General features: G+C 39.4%; 1 protein-coding gene across 9 annotated transcripts in view; it reads left to right on the top strand.

Moving 5' to 3' along the window:
- The window catches only part of TRIM2 (tripartite motif containing 2), a 161841-nt gene that overhangs the window by 133572 nt on the left and 4851 nt on the right, over positions 1-23418 (top strand). For all 9 annotated transcript variants that reach the window (XM_064489100.1, XM_031464487.2, XM_064489333.1 and 6 more), the window contains exons 7-11: positions 8098-8201; positions 8440-8607; positions 15038-15206; positions 16302-16372; positions 20508-20648. In XM_064489100.1, coding sequence (XP_064345170.1) covers positions 8098-8201; positions 8440-8607; positions 15038-15206; positions 16302-16372; positions 20508-20648 — 653 coding nt within the window. The remainder of the gene's footprint in view (positions 1-8097; positions 8202-8439; positions 8608-15037; positions 15207-16301; positions 16373-20507; positions 20649-23418) is intronic.

Here is a 23418-nt window from a genome sequence, read left to right as displayed (position 1 = left end):
ATAATAGAACATTCGTGGTTGGAACAGTCCCTCTCTGCATGTGTGGAAACCTATCACGTGTAAGTCAGAATCCATTCAATTTCAAGTACGTGAGCGGGCAACTGTGGTTCTGCTGTTCCCTCAACTGGTTTCACATACTGAGCTTGAGGCCCTGATTTCATGCTTAAAGCTACTGAGTTTTCCTAAAACATGTATTAGGATTCATTCAACAACCCTAAATAATGTATGTTAATTTTGTATATTCCTAAAAGTGAATCATCACTTTCAGGCTGAAAAAAAGGATTTTCTCAGGGTGATTTTGACCCAGATTTTCACCTTCCCCACCTATTATTCGCCCTGTGGTTTAGATGTGACTCTGTTGTTTGAACACCTACTGTGTGCCTTACACTTGGCCAGGTCGTGGTAGGAAGAGAGGGATGAGATTCTGACTCTCACCTAGAGGAGGCTGCAGTCCAGAAAGGGACAGATGTAAAAAACGCCGAACATGCAGTGTGAGTCGAGGCCCGGAAGCTGGGGTGGGTGGGAGGAGGCTGGCAGGCAGCCGGGAGTTAAGGAGGCTTCCCAGAGATGACATCTAAACCTAAGCTGGCTTTGGAAGAGAAGGAGTCTGTCAGATAAGAGGGGGAATGAGGAGGTTTAGATGAAGGGAAAGACCATGAGAAACTGTGGAGTTCGAGGAACTGTAAATGATTCCATTACCTGGAGTGTTCAATGAAGTCAGATAGCAGAGAAAAGATTCTGTTTCCTTGATAAGGAGCAGAGACTTCGTTCTCTACACCTGCGTTTCCCATGAACCACTTGAATTCCTTGGGGTGCTTGATAAAAAAAAATGAAAATTCCTGGATTCCAGACTGCCTTTACAGAATCAGAATCTGGGGGAGGGACCGGGAATCTACATTCTGCAAACTCCATGAGCTGATGCCCACGGAGGTGTGAGAACCGTCGCGGGGTGGATGATGGGGCGGCACTGAACGGTGTGAAGTATTGTGGTGACTTACTAAGATCCTGATTTGCAGAGAGCCTGGGGCGTTGTAGGGAATGTGTTGACCGTGTTTCCGGGGAAGCAGGGAGCCGCTTCTTACTGCAGTAGTCCACGTGAGCTCTTACAAGCGCCAGAACTGAAAGTGATGCCACGGCAGGAGAGAGGAAAGGGCAGGTTATCACACGCTTAGGAGGGAGAGGGCAGGACTTGATGACAGAATGGAACTTCCATCTGTTTGACTTGAATGGTGGAGGGATGTGAGGTAGAGGAGTGAGTGGTTAAGGCTGAAGACTTGGATGTAGCCCCACCCTGGGTTCCGGCCCCAACACTGCCACCTTGCTATCTGTGCAATCTGGGCGAGTTAACTTAATTTCCAGTCATCCCTCCTCCCACCCTCTGCCTCTGGAAATCACAATCTGATGATCTCTTTTTCCATGTTTATTTTTTTTAAGATTCCACATGTAAATGAGGTCATACAGTATTTGTCTTTTTCTGTCTGACTTATTTCACTTAGCATAATTCGTTCAAGATCCATTCATGTTGTCACAAATGGTAGGATTTCATCCCTTTTATGACTGGGTAATCCTGCGCGCGCGCACACACACACACACACACACACATCACAACTTCTTTATCCTTTCACTCATCTATGGGCACTTATTTTGTTTCATGTCTTGGCTGTAGTAAATAGGGCTACTCTGAACATTGGGTTGCAAGCATCTTTTCAAGTTACTGTTTTTTGTTTCCTGCAGAAAAATACCGAGAAGTGGAATAGCTCAATCATATGGTAGCTCTATTTGTAATTTTCAAAGATCCTTTATCCTATTTCCATAGTGGCGGTACCAGTTTACCATCCCACATACAGTGCACAGGAACCAACCGTCCATATCCAAGCCAGCATTTTTTATCTCTGGTCCTTTTGATGACAGCCATTCTAACAGGCATGAGGTGGTATCTTGTGGTTTTAATTTGCCTTTCCCTAATGACTAGTGATGTTGAGCATCTTTCCATGTGGCCTTTTGTGTGTCTTCTTTGGAAAAATGTCTATTTGAGTCCTTTTCCCATCTTTTAGTTGGGTTATTTGGTTTTTTGCTATTGAATTGTATGAGATTATTATGTATTTTGGATATTAACTCCTTATCATATATATGATTTGCAAGTATTTTTTTCCCATTCTGTAGATTGTCTTTTCGCATTGTTGATGGTTTTGTTTACTGACAGAAGTTTTTAGTTTGACAAGTCCCACTTGTTTATTTTTTGTTTTCCTCGCTTGTTCTTTAGGTGTTATATTAAACCAATCATTACCAAGACTCATGTGAGGGAGCTTTATTCCTGTGTTTTATTCTAGTAAGAAATAAGGCCTGGAGTCAAGTCTTATACTTAAGTCTTTAATCCATTTCAAGTTAATTTTTGTCAGTGTGGGAAGACAGGGGTCATTACATTCTTTTACGTGAATATTCAATTATCCCAGCACCATTTGTTGAAGAAGCTGTCTTTTCTCCCTTTCAGTGTTCTTGGCTCTGTTGTCAAAATATTAGTTGACTACACATATTTGGATTTATTTCTAAGCTCTTGGTTCTGTTCCATTGGTCTATTTGTTTGTTTTTATGCCAGTACCGTACTGTTTTGATTACTGTAGCTTTATAGTATAGCCTGAAATCAGGACATGTGATGCCTCCTGCTTTGGTCTTCTTTCTCAGGATTTCTTTGGCTATTCAGGATCTTTGGTGGTTCCATATAAATTTTAGGACTGTTTTTCCAACTTCTGTAAAAAATGCCATCGAAATCTTGATAGGGATTGCATTGAGTCTATAGATGGCTTTGGTAGTATTGACATTTTAACAATATTCATTCTTCCAATCCATGAACACGGAAAACCTTTCCATTTATTGGTGTCTTCAATTTTTTTTAAATCAGTGTCTTGTAGTTTTTAGAGTAGAGATCTTTCAACTCCTTGGTTAAATTTATTCTTTTTTTTTTTCCAGTTTTATTGTGTAGAATTATTACAGTTCGACTGCACATACACATTATATTGCATGTAAATACATATAAACAGTATACTACACTTTTTTTAGTTTTTGTATATGTACTAATTATTGTTTCTAAGAACAGATTAGATCTTTAGCTTTTTAAACTTACATAATTATCAAAGGAATAAAGCCAACTACAAAATTTATTCTTAAGTATTTTATTGTTTTTAATGCTATTATAAATGAGAGCAATTTCTTTATTTTTCAGAAAATTCATTGTTAGTGTACAGAAACACTACTGATTTTTGTATGTTAATTTTGTATCTGCAGCTTCACTGAATTCCTTGAAATCAGCCATGATGGGAACATTTACCCAACAGAAATGGGCAAATGCTACAAATCAGAGCTCTTCCCCTAGCCCTGCAGCCCTGCCCCTCAAGAGCCAAATTCTCAGGACAACATATAATTCTCCTTAGCTTTGAAGGAATGGAGGCTCAGGAGAGCTGGGGTAGTAATCCAGGGCACCTGTGAGTCTAAAACCCCTGCATTTTCAGCTGCGTAACAATCTCTCTTCATCTAAAATATCCTTTAATTAGTATGGTTTCCCGAAGTTGAGATATTTGGTACCTCCCTCACCTGAAGACTTAACAACATGCCCACTGTGAATGAGTTCTTCTCTTACTCTAATATCATATTGGCAAAACAATCCTGAATGGGTTTAGGGAGGCAGCTTAGAGCATCTGTTGACAATTCCTTGAAGCAGGGGATTATTTTTCCCTGCACTGTCAGAGTTTGCTGATGAGAAGCCATGAGCTGATTTTGTCAGCTACTGAAGAAAACCACTGAACAAATAGGAAGTCTGAGGATGTGGGAGGGAGTGAAAGAATTACAGTTGAATTGTTTCCGATTCTGTAATTCATACCCCGTACCTGAATGAGTCCTTGGAATGATGTGTTCAATGAACCACTCATTTGTACTCTAGAGTAGGGTTCTGTCTCGTGATGAAAGATGGATGTGTAAAGGCACTTAACGTGAGTTCAGTGGCTTTCCAGGAAGATGTGATATGATTTTATGCCCCTCTCCCCACCTCACCTCTGCAAATCACCACCCTTCCTCCCTAAATCTCTGAGGAAGGAGATCATGATAATTTGGCATCTGAGGTCATCATAAAGGAACGCTATCCCTACTCCTTGAGAATCTCATCCTTGGGAACTCTCCTTGCATTTCAAGTGTGAAAGGGTGCACTGTTATTTACTGTGTGCCAGGCACTGTGCTGTGTTGTAGGATTCCGCGGTAGACAGGACAGAGGTTGCCCCTGCCTTCGGGGAGCTCTCAGGATAGCGAGGGAGACAGTGAACGAGTTAAAATGGAGTTTTCTAAAAGATTTTACAGAGGAAGCATGATCCATGTGAACCCAAGGGTAATTATCCTCACTTCAAACACCTGGCATTCTAAAGTCCAATTAGAGAGAAGCAATGTGTGTATTAAAAATATATATTATGTAAAGTGTCAGGAGACCCACGTTTTATCCTTTGCTCTGTCTCTTTACTACCTTCATGATGTGTTCAGCTTCAATTTCTCATCTATATAATGGAATGATAGTATTTATCCTGCTAACCCTTGGGGTTGTTACAGGGAGTGCATGAGAGAGAATGTGTACGAAAGTGCTGTAAATATTACTGAACACTTCCTTTTCCCATGATGTAGCTGGGTTGTAATTTACTCAGTTGTTAATAATTCATTCAGGCACTCATTCATTCAGCGACTATTGTTAGGCACCTGCTTGGTTGAAGATCCTGTGTTAGACCCTGTGTTTGGCTCGATTTCATCCTCTTGTATTATCCCGTTCTAGTATCTAGATTTATTTAGCATTAATTTTCTTACTAAGTTGGATTGGAGGGAAGGAAATTTGCAGTTACTGATCTCCTATTTCAGTCCAGGGACTTATTACCTTGCTTCCGTAATCTTCCTGGAGGTGTGGGCGGGAGCACGGACGACAAGCTGATAAACATTCATTTTGTGCTATTTCATAGGCTAGTTTAAAATCTGGGGAAAACAAGTATAATTATCTCATGGAATTGTTGCCAAATGGTTTATAACTACTTTAAAAACTCACATTACTCATTTTAATAGTCAAAATGTCACCATCAAATGAAATCTTTTACATCAAAGTAGACAGGAAGAGATTTGATAATTACTATATATGTTTTATGTGACATTCATATTTGTTATGGAAAAAACTAGTTTTCATTGTGTATTTAGAATACTTTGCAGAGGGCGGGGAACTTTTCTATAGATAAATAGAATTTACTAAAAGTCTTGAAGAGTAAAACATGATCCCAAATTATTTGGCTTCTGGAATTTCAGTTTATTTTATTTTGGTCCCAAGACACCTTATAAATACCTGGACTTTGGGCACTTCAGCATACTGATATGCCAGAGTTCTGCATCATTACTCAACATTAAGAATGGCTATTAAAAAGAGTCAGTATGAGTTGTCCCTCAAAAGTACGCTGGTGGATTTCCTTTCATCCTCAGGAGTAACACTGTGTTCCTGCTATGTTTAACACAAATAGAGTTTTGGGTTTTTTTTTTAATGATCATTAATAACTCTGACAAGACCAAAGATGCACATCAGAATCAAGAGATGTTACCAGTAATGCCAACCCCCAGCTGTTTGGCCACTGAGCCCTGTGGCTTAAAGAGAAAGATTTTTAAAAACAAATATAAAATTTCAATGGCCATGCCTGTTCCACCTAGCACTTTTAAAAGTATATAAGCAACCAGGGACTACCAGATGCACCTCCAACCCTGAGATTTTATTTACATGGGAAGCAGCAGACTCAAGCTCAAGGTAACTTGAGACCAGGAGTAAGAGCTGGGCCAGCGCATCACCCTGGAGCTTGGTGGCGGCTGGAGAACCCGCCCCAGCCGCGTGGTCTTCCGCAGCGCAGGTGCGTTGTATTGACAGACGCTGAGCCTCTCACATTCCTTTCAAACTAGGCATAGAGTCTTCCTTCTCATTCTGAGTGGTACTGACACGCAGTTCAACTAAATGTCTTCCCAAGTTTTAAAATCATACCCCCGAATACAATTCTTTCTCGTTTCTACTCCCCTTTTTTTCTTACTCCCCTCCCCAGTTTCAGTATTTCTTTCTCCTGCCTGTGGTGCATTTCCAGTTTTACATAACGAGGTCTAGAACAGCCTAGGTTTCTTAAAGCCACTTCTTTTTTGTGTGTATCATCCTCTCTGGCAGGACTCTAGTGTTTTTGTTTTTGTTTTTTAGTATGTTTCTTTATATGGTCCTCAGTTTCTTTTTTTTTTTTTCTTAAGAGTTGTTTCTCTTAAAAGTTTTTTGTAATTTATTATTATTGTATTATATTATTTAGGGAGGAAGGTAACTAGGTGTATTTATTTTTAGAGGAAGTGCTGGGGATTGAACCCAGAACCTCGAGCATGCTAAGCATGTGCTCTACCACTTGACCTACACCCTCCCTGCTGGTCCTCAGTTTCTAACCTTGCTAGTAACTTCTGTGCTTCTGTTTATTAAAGCTTCTGATAACTTAAGTTTTTATTTTTGAGAGACCCTGGCCTCGCCTCCAGTATCTTTTAAAAAAGTTTCTATAAACTGAGCACTTCAGAAGAATTGTTTCTTTTCTTGGAACTTCAGTTTTGCCGTACTTGTTGACCAGCTGTTACTCAGACATCAGAAGGAATAGCCAAAAAAAGTTAATACCACGCCAACGCGTACCTCCTTTGAAGGTCAACCACCCCTTTCCCTGCCTCCCACCTACAGATGCCAACACACCATTTTTAGAGCATTAGCTGATCCCACAGACTTGTGTATTTTAGGGAGTCTGTGCAGATCAAGTAGGAAGATCGTCTCCTCTGATACATCCGAAAGGAAATAGAACCGTTTGTCCCACAACGTGGAAGATGTCCTTTTGAGGATCTGGATATCAGATTTTTCTTTCCCATTAGTAAGAGATAGAGGTGGCGAGTCTTACTTGTTAGAGCCCAGGATTTCAATAAAACAACTACGGTCTGGTGAGAACGAGGTAATCTAAGATGGCTTGCGCAACAGTTCTGTTCTTGATTTTATTCTGAGTTTAATTCCATCGCAGTTTTACTTTGTAAACGCAGAAACCAGCTTCAGAAGAGTCTGACTGTTCCTGATCAGAGCCCAAGCACGCGTCTGACGTTAGCCCTCGTCAGCATGTCTTTGTCTACTTTTTCCTTCAGGCGCTGCACTGATGCCTAAAAACAAACATCAAGTTGCTCTTTTGAACATAAATGAATTTAGAAAAGTGAAGCATAGCTTTCTCTAACTATGAAAATGTGACTCTCCTCCCTGGTCATTTCTGAGCAGAGTTCCTTCTGTTTCCATCCATTAGTATTTAAACGATCCTATTAAAATAAATTATAAACACTTCTTCGGAAACAAAAACAAACATCTGTAAACCCTGGCTTTTTTTTTTCCTGCCTCATCTCTTCCATAAAAGTAGCCAGTAAGGATGAGCCTGTTACTTGGATTAATTAATTTTCTTTTGCCTTTCTTATTTATTTAACCTAGAAAGTACTGTCAGGGTATCTTTTACAGGAAAGATAAACAGCTTATGGGATGCCGAGTCTTTGAAAATCATGCATAAATAGATCCAGTACATGGAAATCAGCCTGCTAGCTTTATGACATCTGTGACCTTATAAGGCTTATTAAAAGTGCTAACAGTCAAGCGTCCAGGTTTCTAAGAGCTGCTGAGTGAGGGGGTGGGATTTTGGCAAAACTCTAAAATAAGGCCCTCTCTTATTACATATCCCTGATTGTAATATTAGGCTTTGTAATTGTGTCCTTGTGGAATCTAAATATATTTCAGTCATGTTAATACATAGGTACAATTTAATAAGAGAAGATTAGTATTTGCCCCCAAAAACATGATCTTTCAAAGACTTTTGTTGGTCTGGAAGAGAAGTTCAGTAGAATATGGATTAGGTCATGGTTGGAGGGAGGGGGTCTTTTTTTTAAGTGTAATTTAAAAAACATTGCATCCTCAGGTTACCGTTAGAAGCCTGAATAATTCTGTTGCGGAAACTGAGAAATCGAATTCTCTCTTGCGTAATTTACTGTGGTTTTACAATCTATTTTTAGGCACTAAAGGAAGAAATAAAGGAGAATTTACAAATCTTCAAGGGGTAGCCGCATCTACAAGTGGAAAGATATTAATTGCAGACAGTAACAACCAGTGTGTGCAGGTATGGCCCTTAATGATGTACCTTTAACCACTTACATGGATACGACATATGCAGTTGCCTATTTCCCCACTTAAGATACAGGGAAAGAAAGGGAGGCTTATAATGTATGTGTGGGCTTTTCTTTGAATAGAGTTTGCATGTTCTGACCCGCGGTACTTACGACAAGTGTTCTTGCCTGTTTCTTTCTCACTGATTTCTGTGCTAATTCATATTCCAATGAATGTCATTTGTTTTACAGATTTTTTCCAATGATGGACAGTTCAAAAGTCGTTTTGGCATCCGAGGACGCTCTCCCGGGCAGCTGCAGCGGCCCACGGGAGTCGCTGTGCATCCCAGTGGGGACATAATCATTGCGGATTATGATAATAAATGGGTTAGCATCTTCTCTTCAGATGGGAAGTTTAAGGTAAGTTTAAGTTCAGTGCCACCTGGCCACTGAACAGGAGAAGGAAGGAATAGGAAATACAAGACGAAATTGTCTTTTTTCTTTGGCTCTCTCAGATTCAATAATATATTCAACAATTTTTCATACATAAAGACATCATGACTTTGTTGCATCTAAGTTTAATGAAGCAAGGGTAATAATGCTATTGCCATAAATCTACTCATGTATGTCCTAAATGAGGCTTCATTTTATAAAGCAATTAGGCTGCTCAGTTGCTTTTTTTAAATTGTTAAACAATTTTTGTGGTATAATTTCTGTACAGTAAACTACACATATCTCAGACACACAATTTGATGAATTTTGACACATGTATACACCTATGAAACCACCACCACAATCAAGGTAGCTCACATTTCCATCACCTGGCAAGTCAGTCACTTTTTTTAATACCTTCAGATTTACCTCAATTCAATGAGAAACAACCTTTAGAAAAGGATTATTAAAAGGCAAATTGTATTTCCCCAGTTCACCTACAGGTTGTCATTTATGAAATGACTTCTGCTTTCTCAGGCCTGTGGTAGATGATGTGGGAGAAACAGAATTGTAAGCCCTGGTTCCTACCTTTTAAAAATGGACAAGCCCTGTGAGGGAAAAAGACAAATAAATACACGAGAAATGACAGAGAACAATACATGTCGGCCTTTAAACAACCACAAATTGGTACACCCTAAAACCATAGTGTTACAGTACTTAATACAAGAATTGGAAAAAAAAAAAAAAAGAATTGGAAGGTAAAGCAAGTGGGGCCTGGCTTCCTGGAGAGAACGTGACCTGAGCTGTGCTTGGAGGAATCCTGTCATGTGATGTCCTTACTGTTACTCCCAGCACCATCTGTTCTTTCAGTAGGTCACTGATGAGGAGAGAGCCCTTGGGTGACAAGAGAAATGTCTCCTCTAAAGTGTCATCAAAGAATATTATCACCCAGCCCATTCTCTGCATTTGTTGACCACAAGATCATGAGACACGTTGTCCTGGGTGTTTTGAAGGCCACGTGCACCATGCCGTCCATATCCCACCCCCCCCCCAACCCCTACCCCCCGTCCAAGCTTCTCTTAGACCTGAACTTCAACTCAGACCGATCAGCCCACTGGAATCCCAGCTCTGCGCTGCGTTAACTGTTCCGCCTTGGGCAAATTCTAGGACGTCCTTGAGCCTTGTTAGCCTCATATTTCAAATCTGGGTTTAAAAAATCTGTCTTACAGGATTTGGGTAAGGATTAAATGAGATTTTATTTCTGGATTTTTTATATGCCTTCTAGGAAATAGGCACCCTAAGAAGTGTTCTTTCCCAGCGCCTTTAATCACCCTGTCCAAACTGCAAATTCTGTTTGATGAGCTACAGTTTTGGCTTCATGACCTCCAGCCAGCTCCTGGTGGTCACCCCCTCCTTGTCTAAACGTTCAGAGATGATGCTTTTCAAAATCCATTCTGGAATCCTGGAGCTTACACGACATTTGCTCGTTGCATCTCTTTTTGGAGGAATTTGCGTTTTCCGTTTTAAAGTCGTTGGACCACTACCATCACCTCATCATTTTTATTAAAATGAGTTACTGACATAATTATTACCCCTCAGATCAGAGCCTGTGTTTTGTGTGGAGCAGCATCTTTTCAATGGAGGAGGATAAAAAGCTGTCCTTAATTCCAGCATATTGTACATAATTCTTCAATTGTCCTTGACTTTTTTTTTGTTCCGCTAGAAATTTGATGGCTCCATCTGACGGCCATGTACACAGAAAGTTCTGCTTTTCTGCATCTCTGACTTCCTTCCCTTCCTTTCCATTTTCATAACTGTATTTGTAGTAAGACACGCCCAAATATGACAACTTTAACGTCAATAGAATAAACACTACTCAGTGACCTCTTGAAAATACCCTTCTAGTTTGGAGACAACCCGTTTGTTCTATTTTCACACTCCAGCATGACCTATCTTTTTAAATTCAGAAACTAATACTATAGATATTGAAACAGGAGTCTTATATCTACTATATTGAAATATTTTAGATCTAATAATACATTAAAGCAAATTGAAATAGAAGTTTTATATTTAAGAGAGAAAGGCTTCCTGAATTAAGCATCTTTTCATTCAGTGGGTCAATATTCTGTATGTGATAGACTCTCTTCCTGGAAGAACTGGGTTCTGATGGCTGAGATACTGTTGGCAATAATTGGAATAAACACAAAAGAGCACTCATGCCCCCTAGAGGATTGGAGGAACAGACATGGTACAGTTTCAACATCCGTGCCTTTTTTTCATAGGTATTGATCAAAACCTGCAGGGTAAAAGGATAGCAAGTAAAAACATTTTTGCAGCTTAATGGGATTTCATCCAAGTGTGATGGCCATTATCATAAATAGAAGAAAAAATACCTATTTTCTCCTTCGGTGGGATTCAGTAAAATTAAACAGGTGCTCAGAAAGACAAACCTTTAACACCAATGTGGATTCTCTGTATTTATTCCTAATAGATCCACGGATATAATATCTTATCTCCTTTTCTTTTTTTTTTACGCACCAGCTTCATAGCCCCAGTTTTCATTTCTCTTTGCCTCTAATTTTTTCCTTTCCATCTTCTCCTGGCTTACATCTTCCAGTCCATGTAGGAACCTTTTGTGACCCCAGAACAGGTGCACAGGCACCTGACCACCAGATTCTAAAATACTCATCTCTTCTTTTTCTTCAATTTAAGGACCTATTTGTTGAATTAAATACTTTTATTTAACTTTTTCAGTCAAGTTCTAAAATATCTTTGCTTACCGTTCCGTTTAAGATGGGGGATACATTGTCAGGCCAAATGCAGTAATTCTTATTTCACTTGGTAGAATCTAGTGCAGCTAAACTGGGGGTGATGAATGGACTGGAAGGAAAAGAGGTTTTGGGTCAACATTTAAGTTTTTTCTGTAAGACGTGCACTAGCTCTCACTACCTGATAGAATGGCGGTAATCCTTTATTTTCTGTTTCTGTGCTACATAATTATCATGCACTTAGTGTTATATGACTGAGTCATTCTAAGTAACAGCTAATATTCATAATGTTAGGTAGTAATAATATTCTTGTGCTATTGATCAAATAATCGGTTTCCTCCCTTCCTTTTGATCTCTACTGACATATCTCCCATTCAGATATGAGGAGAATATATATATATTTTTGCAATCTGTTACATTAGCATCTCTGATCTCTGGGCTAGATTGCAGAATCAGAATTAAGTGAGCCAACAGATTTCCTTGCGAGAATGCCAATGTTTCCTTCCTAAGTAAATGTATCTCTTGATTCTAAAGAGATCAGATCTGAATCTCAGTCCTTTATAAGCTTAAAAGAATGAAAGATCTTAAAAAGTCTGAACCTCACCGTGGGAAAGTCCCCATCCTTCTCTGCACGTATCTTCCTGTCACTATTGAGAAAGAAGATAGCCCTGCAGGTCACGTATAATATCAGGTGAACAGGGTGAGAGAAGAAGATTGTGTGTCCGCCACCCGCTGTGATTGGCACTTTCCTTTATCCTTCAGAATCTGCACGACCCGGGAGCTAAATAGCATAGCTGCTGGTTTATAGATGAGAAAACTGAGGTTCAGAGTGGTGAAAGAAAGAATGAATTTTGCTCTGAAATTTGACCCTGAGTGACTGGATGAATTTTGGTGTCATAAAAGGAATTAGGAAATCAGATGCTAGTTGGGGTTTTCTTTTCTTTCTTTCTTTCTTTTTTTTTTTTTAAATGATGGATATAAAGGAGATATGTGGTTTGACACTGGTGGAATTTAACGTGATAATCTGTAAAACAGGCCTTGACTAGAGATATGGTTTTGAGAATCTTATACATCTAGTTGAAAGCTGATGCCATAGCATAAGTGAGATTTTAGAAGAAATGCATAGAGTTATGCTGTCCAATGTGGTAGCCACTGGACACGTGTGGGTACTAAGGTCTTGAAATGGGGCTGGTCTGAATTGAGATGTGCTGTGTGTGGGAAATACACACTGAATTCCAAAGTCTTGATCCCCCAAAAGAGTGTAAAATAGTTCATTAATAATTTTTATATTCCATGTTGAAATGGTAACTTTTGAATACATTGGGTTAAATAAATAATAAAAATTAATTTTCCCTGCTTCTTTTCCCCTTTTTTTTTTTTCATGTGGCTACTAGAAAATTTTAAGTTACATGTGTAGCTCATGTTATGTCTCTCTTAGACAGCACTAAGAGAGGGAAAGTAAGAAGACTAAAACAGAACCTTTGAGAATGTAATTTGGGGGGAATTTAAATTTTTAAGTTAAAAAAGGAATACCATGCAAATAGATTGTTCAAATAAGCCTGCAGACGAATATGAAATGAAAATTAAGGGGTTTTCCTGCCACCACTTTCTAAAATAGAGACATTATTTTGTTTCTCACTTTCTCTTCTGGGAGTATGTGTACATGTATAAACACATTTAGTACTGGTGGGCTCAGACTGCTCACGGTTCTGCACCTTGCTTTGTTCAATGACGTCTCTGAAGGTCTTTCACAGAAGCACAGAGAGATCCACTTCCCCCTGACATTTTTCAGCCTGGAGCTGGGAAGACTGTGGTCCTTACCATCCCCATCACCCACCGTGTCCTCCTTCCACCGGCTCCCTTGTCTACATGACCTGTCTCATTAGGTTATTGTTTCACTTGGCTTCTGACATGGCCTATTGAATTCTCCCAAATACACCAGATAGAACTGTTGATACCAGGCACTTTAAAAAAGGGACAGTAGACAGTGGAACTGAGCTGTCCTGGAGGGTAAACACTGTGTCCTACTCGTCCCTGTCTACCCAGTGCCACAGAGTGGGTGCTCAGTCAGTGTTTGTAAAATTAGTAAGTAAATGGGTGAATGAATAAAGTACTTCTTTATACGTACGCTAGAAAATGGAGCTATAAAAGTAAAGGTATAGCACGTACATCTTGTGGCAAACAGGCATTTTGCCACTATATATATATACACACTATAGTCTACTTAGAAAACTCAGTGAGATTTTAAATACATATGGTATAGGTTTACAAGAAATCTAATGCTTTTCTCCCATTCTAAAATATTGTGAAAACTGGAACCATTTAGTCATAATGAGGGCCCTGTAAAAATGCTAGACTTTGTAAGTTAATAATACTGCACAAATGTTTGTCGAGTCCCTGTTAGGCACCAGGAAGTGTGCTGGGCTCTGAGCACACAGTGCTGGATAAAACAGATGTGATGCCCACCCATGTGGAATTTAATTCTAGTGAAGTTCAGTGGCAGGTGCCTGGCAATTTCAATATCAGTTAAGACATAGAATGATGACAATGACTGCTTCCCTTTAACAGCTGCTTAACATGTGCTCTGCTCTGCATGTGCTTTACCTACTTTATTTTACTTAATACATATTCCAGATACACCATTAGAAGTTACTGAGATTTTTAATATATAAGAAATCTGAAGCTTAAGGAAATAAATCCATCCGTGCTGTTTTGGGTGTGTCCAGAGCAAGTGACAGGGGCAGGATGGTCTTCCTTCTCCTAATCCAGTCATCTTTTGCTACACCATGTTGCCTCTTTACTGTGACCCCGGTTAAGGAGATTCTAGAACTTTTTTGGTGGTGATCCTGATAACATAAAAAATGGGGCAAGAGGATGGCCATGTGCTAGGTCCCTGGCGAGTCCCTGGGACACATCCCATCAAATGAGGGTCCTTGACTTTGCATAGGAAAGAATTCGAGAGTGAGCCACAGCTGAGTAAAAGGAGATTTATTCAGAGAGATTCACAAGAGGCCATGAGGCATGGAGGTGGTTAAAACAAAAGTAGATACACACTCCATACACAGAGTGTGGGCTATCTGAACAGGCAAAAGAAAAGGCCGCAACGTGTGGGATTGTTAGTTTTAAGAGCTCGGTCATTTCTTATGCTGACAAGTGGGAGGATTATTCCAACTACTTTGGGGAAGGGGCTGGGATCCCCAGGAACTGAGCCACCACCCACTTTTTGACCTTTTATGGTCAGCCTCAGAACTGTCATGGCGCCTGTGGGAGTGCCATTCACCATGTTAATGCATTACAATGAGCGTATAATGAAGCTCAAGGTCTACTGGGAGCCAAATCTCCTGCCATCTTGGCCTCAGGGTCTACTTTGAGTTGAATCTTCCACCATCTTTATGCTAATTGCTGTGTCATTCCTTTAATGGCTGTGCCCTGCTCCCTTCCCTCCTGTCTCAAAACTTTAAAAAAGAAAACTTCACATAAATATCAGTAACAGATAATGGACGTGGCCCAGACAGTCACAGAAGAGCATCGTGACTTACGGGTGGCTGTGTGCCTTGGTGTGAACATGCCAGTAAATGTTTGCCAAAGCAGACGTCTGTCTGCATGTCCTGTAGTGCTTTCAACCTCATTTCTGCTCTTGTTTCTAACAGACAAAAATTGGATCAGGAAAGTTGATGGGGCCCAAAGGAGTTTCCGTGGACCGCAACGGACACATCATCGTGGTGGATAACAAGGCGTGCTGCGTGTTTATCTTCCAGCCAAACGGGAAAATAGTCACCAGGTTTGGTAGCCGAGGAAATGGGGACAGGCAGTTTGCAGGTACACTCGATGGTAATATGTAAACCCCCTTCTTTATGCTTCTTCTGCTCACGTTTGCATGGTGTCGGAGCATGTTGAAGGCGCCTTGTCCCCCGTGTGTTTGCCAGCTTTGGCCAAGACACTGGGGATGAAATCTAAGCAAAAGCATGGTTAGATGCTTCTCAATTACCCCACCCGCAGTAAGTTCAACCGCAGGCCATGTGTGGTTTTAATTGGTGGCGGTTTACAACGCCGAAGTCTCACCTTCGAATATGAGCATTAAATAAAATATAAATGTTAAAAGAGAGTATTTTTTAAATAAAAATGTGTGAGGAACAATGGAGAAATGCCTGTGTCCACCTAGCCATAGCTTTGTTTAAAGAGCTTCTGAATGAGAAATTTTTTCACCTTTCTAGGTGATTTTAAGAGAGCAGGAATATTTAGAATATTTGCCGAGTACAGGCAGGGCCGCCTGGGCCGCCTCTTTGCCTTGTCTGGGGTACTGCTGTACAGTCACAAGCTTACTTTGTTTTCTACATCAGCAAGAAGAGGCTGAAAACAGTTTATTCATTTTATTTTGGAAAGGAGGCTTTGGCATTTAACATTAATTTGCATCATCATTCTTTATGCTTTGTCTCCAGTTCTGCCAGGTTCTGAATGTCACCTAAAATTATAAAGTGTGGGTATCTGCTCTACTTTAAAAATACACTAGATATTGGAGTTTTTTTCCCCCAGTGCTGAGAGTTACCACGTCTCTCCTCAGCGGGAGCTGAGGGCCCTAAAGTGACCATCAAGGAAACTGGCAGATGTGACTTTCAGCTGGTGATGCAGAGAATGAATTCTGATGCTTATTGCTCATTGCATTCGTTAGGGCTGCTGGAACTCTTAGCTTGATCTGGGAGAAGGCAGCGTAGACAGTCACAAGTGTAGGATGCTACAGAATCTGCGGTACCTGGAGCCAGAGGTCTGGCTGAGTGACCTTTCAAGGACTGAGTCTACGATCCTTTGTTCTTTCTTAAACAACTAAGTTACTATATTAAGTTTTGTAAGTACTGTGCTGTTGTCATCATTTTTGTTGTTGCAGTTATCACATACTTTTTTCTATCTTTATTGCAGGTCCCCATTTTGCAGCTGTAAATAGCAATAATGAGATTATTGTTACCGATTTCCATAATCATTCTGTCAAGGTACCATGAACACATCAATTGTTGTTAACTGTTAACTGCTTGTATTGAGGAGTCCTTCTGGGAGAAAATAATAGAATACTCACGTATACACACAGAACTGAAGGGAGTCAACCTAAAGGAGTAGTGTTTTGCTTCTCCTTAAAGGTGCAGGGTTTAATTGGGATGTTACAGACTTTGGAGAGTCAGAAAAGTGACCAGAATATGGGGGCAATAAGTTTCTTAATTTAAAACTGGTATAAATGGAGACGACTTGAAAATTAAATTTGAAAAAGCAATTGCTTGAACTTAGAGAGGCAGAACTTTCTGAAGCTTGATGTTTTGTGGCTATTCAGTAGATTAAAACAGATCACGTTTTTCAATTTCCTGCATCATAAGGCCTTTCAAGCAAAATTGGGTGCTAGACATCTGCCGCAGCGACCGCTTTGGGGAGGGAAACAGCCCTGGCATATGTTCATATAGTGTGTTTCATATGCCTTTGAATGCTTTCACACACTTCCGGTTCCTTACAAAGCATCACACACCCCCTCCCCTAGACAGTGTAGTACCAGGCAGAAGGGGAGGAAACATTTGACCACTATTATGAGCAGATCAGAAAATAATAAAGTGGTTCAAAACAAATGTCTCACTTACTGAAACAAGAAGTTGTTCAGTAACATTCTAGACCAAGCTTCTCAAAGTGTGACACACGTTCCACGGCAGGTGTACCAGGCGGTCCCGGGCAGTGCACGGGGAGATATCTCTATTTCAAGAGCTATGTGTTTATTTTTAGGGTTACCTTCTGTTCATATCAAGTGATATTGGTTTACACTTGTAGAAGTGATATAAAGTTTGCCTTGTAAATAAGTTCATTTAAGTTTTTTAAGGTGAGGCATTTTACATGTGAAGGAGGATAAGAAAACAGCATGGGTGGTATGCCAATGACCAAGAGTTTGCACTTGGAGACAACCATTGAGCCACCAACTTAAAAACGATTTGCCAGTGTTGATAACTGGAATAGTTTGATAGGGATAGGATTTTAATACCCAAACGTCCTCTCTCATCACTGCTTCATTTCCCCAGCTCTTCCTGGAAGAAGGTGTCTTTAACCTGAGTAAATAAATGGAAAGACCTTGAGCTCTTGTGATGGGTACCAAGTCCCTTGCAAAGAGGAGAGCCCAGTGGGCCATAGTGATGAGGCAGGATGAGGGGAAAGGATGCTCACCGTTGCTCACCTCTACAGCTGCTTCCTGCCATGTGGTCCAGAGCTGCTACCATAGTGGTCAGGTTCCATTCCCAGTGCCCCCACCTCCTTCCATGCCCATGAGCTGCATTCTCTCTCTCTACCGGGGGTGTCTTGGTAAAAGGAAGAGGACAGAGGGAAAGTCTTTGGAGGAGGAGGGGAACAGAGAGCGAAGACGCAGCAGGGGCGGGGCTTGTGACCGTCCTCCCAGGAGGCTGTAATAGTCCTCTGTGACGAGCGTCACTATCAAAGGATAATACAGGCTGTACTCACACTTCCACCCTTCACTCACGCTGTAGAGGACTCCTTCATTGACCTGTAGTACATCCAACAGGAAGAAAACCCATTTAGATCTTAGCAGTGCAGAGGCCAGCACAGCCTGGCATAGGTGCTGCCCATTGCCACCAGAAAGTGACATTAATCAAGTTGCTCTTTTCTACTAAGCCTACTGTGGCCTCAGAGCCTTTCCCGCCCCAGGGCTCCAGGCACCTCTAGGAATCCGCTAGCCTTGGTATTCAGGGTGATTCCTGTTTACCAGCCCTGCCTGACACTGTAGGAGAAAATAAAACATATGTAGGTAACCGAAATGCAAGGCAGACAGCAATAAATGATTTCTTAAAAACAGGCACATATAAAGTCCTCGAAGTATCCAGAAGACAGACAGTCAGGGGGGACTTCCAAGTGGAGGTGGTATTTGAGGTGAGCAGAATTTTGAAATCAGAAAAGGACTGTCATCAAAGTTATCAAAACTTGTTGTAAAAAATTTGTTATCAAAAGCAAAGCTCTAAGAACAATTTCAGCTCCTGCGTCTACCTCTTAATGTGTTTTCTTCTGGATAACTTATAAGCAATTAAATGACATTTGAGATGGGAAAAACAGAAAATAGGAGAAATGTATAATGACTGATTATGGAAACACTTCAGGTTTTCAGTACCATAGAAATAGTTTATTTAAGCTCAGTTTCTTCAGATTTCAGAAAACTGGTCATTTGTTTCTCTCTTCTGTTTGACAGCTATTGCCATGTAGCTTTGATGGGGTCAGTTGGGCTTCTGTTTCCTATGGACCTCAGGGCAGTTAACAGTTCTGGATTCAGGTCACTGCTCTGTTGGTAAATGTAAGAACCGGACCCAGAGGTCAGGGCTCACAAGTGTTCTAGTTAGTCCTTTAGCTACTTCAGTATATGCTCTCTTTTCATCGCAAAACCATTAAGACTAAATTTGGCATTCTCCGTTAATTCAGAGTGGAGCCAAAGCACATACGTCATTTGACTTATGCCAAGGAAAACATACTGACTCAGAGAGATAAACACAAACAAGAAGATTATTTGTACAGCTTACTAGGGGAAAGATCAGAAAATAATCAGTTATGTGGGGAGGGTACAGCTCAGTGGTAGAGCGCATGCTTAGCGTACACAAGGTCCTGGGTTCATTCCCCAGTATCTCCCCCTACCAAAACAAAACAAAACAAAACAAAAAAGAAAAGAATCGATTATGACCTCACCAGTGTGCAAGCACTCCTTTTGGTCTTTAAAACTAGAATGTTTTGTGTGAAAGGAGTTAAGAAGAGTCAGGGAAGATTTTAAAGATATGACACCTTAGTAAAAGGTGATTCCTGTCTCTGTCTGTCTAAAGAACCAAAGAGGTAGCTTGCTTGCTTGGCAAGTGTAGTTAACTCAGGGAGTGGTCCTGACTCTTTTTTTTTTTTTTTTTTATCTTTAAGACAGTTTAGGCTTTAGAAATGGAAGTGTCTCACTTTCCTAAAATACATAACTAAAAGAAATAGCATTATTTTAATCATTCTTGATCACAGAGATGGTCATAGGAGAATCTCTAAAAGGCCCTGAAGATGATTTTAAAGGTTAAAATCTGTGCTCAGGTAAAGTGAACACTCAGGTCCACGTGTCAGGAGCCCTTACTTACTCTTATGGTGCCTTCTATGTAATACTCTTTGATTTGTTGATGAGTATTTCTACACATGTCAGCAGCATGATAATGGAAGCTTAGAATAATATCCTGAAGGCATTTCAATACCGTTAAGGATCGCCTGAATCATCAAGAAAAAATTATGCTTACTATAGTCTTAGCATTAAACACATTGAAATTTTAATTCTCTCAAAGGTAGTCATCTGCAGTTGATACTCTATGAATACGAATATTGAATTAATCACAACAACCCGCTTCTTGACCATACCAGATGTTAAGGGAATTTGAGAGTTCCTAAAAGTTCTATTTAGCCCCTCCCTTCTATCTGCCTCCCTTTTCTCAGTGGGCTCTGTGCATCAAAGCTTTCGGGGCGTATAAACTCTCTAACTAAAGTAGATCCTGAAAAAAGTATTTTTAAAAGCTTATTCTTATTGTCCTTATTCTTTATCTGCTGCCATCACACACACACACACACACACACACACACGATGGATTTTCCTTGTTATAAGTTCAGTCTACCTTTTCTCGTTATAATGACTTAGTAAAATGGTAGTAAATCTTGAGCCTCTGACCTGACAAAAAGCTCCTACTCTCTGATTCAACTTTGAGTGATCATCCAGCCTGTTAGAAATACAATGTCTGTTCTTGAAATTAGCTATATAGTTAAAGGCAGAAAGAATAACGTTTTTATTACAGCTCTGTGTTACTCATACTACTTTACATCTGTATATATTTTATAATTTATAATGAAAGTATTTTTGACATAGTATTTAGTAATCAAGTATCAGCTAGAAAAAAGAAATGGTTTAACAAATGCTAAATCAGATTTAGACAGTAAATTGGGGAACCACAAGTGATGGAGAGTCCAGTATGTAGGTTTTTCCCCCTTTTCTTTAGAATGTCTTAAGATACCTGCTCAGATATTTTTAAAAGCTGTAATGTTTGCTCAACTCTTTAAATTTAAAATAAAATCATTTTAACATATTTCATGCAGGTGTTTAATCAGGAAGGAGAATTCATATTGAAGTTTGGCTCAAATGGAGAAGGAAATGGGCAATTTAACGCTCCAACGGGTGTAGCGGTGGATTCAAACGGAAACATCATTGTAGCCGACTGGGGAAACAGTAGGATTCAGGTAGATTAAAACGCTGATTTGTTTGTTTAGAGTGATTGGTATTTGTTAAAAGTAAAGAACTGGCTGTCCCCTTAACTGGAATGTTTCCCATTCCTTCATTGGTTAGGTAATAAGGCTGTAAATCTCACCGGAAGTACCAGATTCAGGAAAGCGGAGTAGAAAAAAGTCAACATATTCCCAAACTGAAACCTTCTAACTCAGGGATTCTTAGCATGTATCCCACAGACCCAAAAAAGGTTTGTGGCGAGAATTCAAGAAGTCCATTGTACAAAAATATCACATTATTATTTTTACTAACTCTTTTTTAAAAAAATATTTTATTTATTATTTTATTTTGGCAGGTGGGGGGAGGGGAGGTAATTAGGCTTACTTATTTTTAGAGGAGGTACTGGGGATTGAACCCAGGACCTCATGCATGTTAAGCATGAGCTCTACCACTTGAGCTGTACCCTCCCCCTTATTTTTACTAACTTCTAACTGAAAATTATAATTTGCTTTAATTATGAATATAGGCAACAATTACAGTTTTAGTAAGACCTGTAACTTTGTCACCAAGAGAAATTACAGAAATTTTCATATTACAGTTGCAGATATCTCAAATTATCATTTATATTCATCATGACTTTAAGGTCAGTCATTATGAGACCCATCATTGTTTCTTGTTATTTACTTTGTTAATTTGAAAAGCATACATATTACTATGTCACAATTCCATCACATTTTGATAACCGTCTTTGATTATGATGATTTTCCTTTATAATCCCATGTATTTTGTTTCATGCATTTAAAAATATTATTCTGCTAAATAACTCATGAGTCAAAGAGGAAGTCTCAAGAAAAATTTAAAAATACATTGGACTGAATGAAAACGCAAAATTGCGTATCAAAGTTCGAGAAATGCAGCTAAAGTGTTGCCCAGAGGAAATTTTTTTTCCCTATCTTTATTGAGATATAACTGACATGCATTGTGTAAGTTTAAGGTATACAGCATGTTGATTTGAAACACTTGCATACTGCAGAATGATTACCACTGTAGTTTTAGCTAAACCTTCCATCACGACACATAATTACCTTTTGTGTGTGTGTGTGTGTGTGTGTGTGTGTGTGTGTGTGTGTGTGTTGAGAACATTCAAATCTACTCTCTTAGCAACTTTCAAGTACATAGAACAGTGTTATAACTATAAGAACCACCCAGTGCATTAGATCCCCAGAACTGATTCATCTTCCAACTGCAAGTTTGTACCCTTTGACCAGTTTCTCCCCCATCCTCACTCCTTGGTAACCACCATTCTATCTGTGAGGGAAATTAATAGCACTGAATATTTACAGAAAAGAGGACAAGTCTCAAGAACTCAAGCTCCCACCTCAAGAAACTAGAAGAAGAGCAAAACAAACTGAAAGCAAGCTGAAGGCAGGAAATAGAGAAGATAGTATCAGATATCAGTTCAACTCATACTACTCAGCCATAAAAAAGAATAAAATAATGCCATTTGGAGCAACATGGATGGACCTGGAGATCGTCATTCTAAGTGAAATAAGCCAGAAAGAGAAAGAAAAATACCATATGATAGCACTTATATGTGGAATCTAAAGAAAACGGCTAACAAACTTATTTACAAAACAGAAACAGACTCACAGACATAGAAAACAAACTTATGGTCACCAGAGGGGGAAGAGGTTGGGAAGGGATAAATTGGGAGTCCAAGATTTGCAGATACTAATATATATAAAATAGATAAACAACAATATACTGTATGGCACATGGAACTATATTCAATATCTTGTAGTAACTTATGGTGAAAAAGAATATGAAAACAAATATATGTATGTTCACATATGACTGAAGCACTGTGCTGTACTTCAGAAATTGACACAACATTGTAAACTGACTATACTTCAATTATATATATATATATATATATATATATATATATATACACAAAAAAAAAAGAAATCAGTTAAACTCAAGAAAGAAAAATAGAGGAAATCAATGAAATAGAAAGCTGGTTCTTTGAAAAGATCAATTAAACTGACAAACCTAGCAAGACTGACAGAAAAAAAGACAGACACAAAATACTAGTGTCATGACAGGAATCAACAGGATAATAAAGAATTCTGTGAACAACTCTGCATGCATCCATTTGACCACTTAGATGAAATGGACTAATTTCTCAAAAAGTACAAACCCCTCACCTTACCCAATATAAAGTAAATAATTTGGATAGCCCTAGGGCTATTAAGGAAATTTAGTTTAATAACTGAAAAGCTCCCCGAAAAGAAATCTCCAGACTCAGCTGGTTTCCCTAGAGAATGCTACCAAATGTTTAAAAAACAATTAGCACCAGTTCAGTTTCTTCCAACCAACAGAAGATACAATTCACTTTCCAACTCAGCTTTTGATGCTATGATACCAAAACCAGCCTAAGATGATACAAAAAAAAGAAAACTGCAGACCATGTTCCTCACGAATATAGATGCAAAAACACTTAACAAAATATTAGTAAATAGAATTCAGCAATATGTGAAAATCTTTCCTTGGCCAAGTGGGGTTTATTCCAAGAATGCAAGCCTGATTCCATATTCAGAAATCAGTGTAATCCATCATATTAAAAGGCCAAAGAATAGAAGTCATATGATCATATCAGTTGATGCAGAAAAGCATTGAGTAAGATTCAATACCTATTCATGAATAAAAAGTCTCAGAAAACTGGGAACTTTCTCAATTTGATAAAGAACGCTTATGAAAACCTACTGCTAACACCATACTTAA

This window comes from Camelus dromedarius, chromosome 1 (assembly GCF_036321535.1).
Source record: "Camelus dromedarius isolate mCamDro1 chromosome 1, mCamDro1.pat, whole genome shotgun sequence".
Lineage (NCBI taxonomy): Eukaryota > Metazoa > Chordata > Mammalia > Artiodactyla > Camelidae > Camelus > Camelus dromedarius.
Note: the sequence above shows the minus strand (reverse complement) of the source record. Positions and strands in the feature narration are given on the sequence as shown.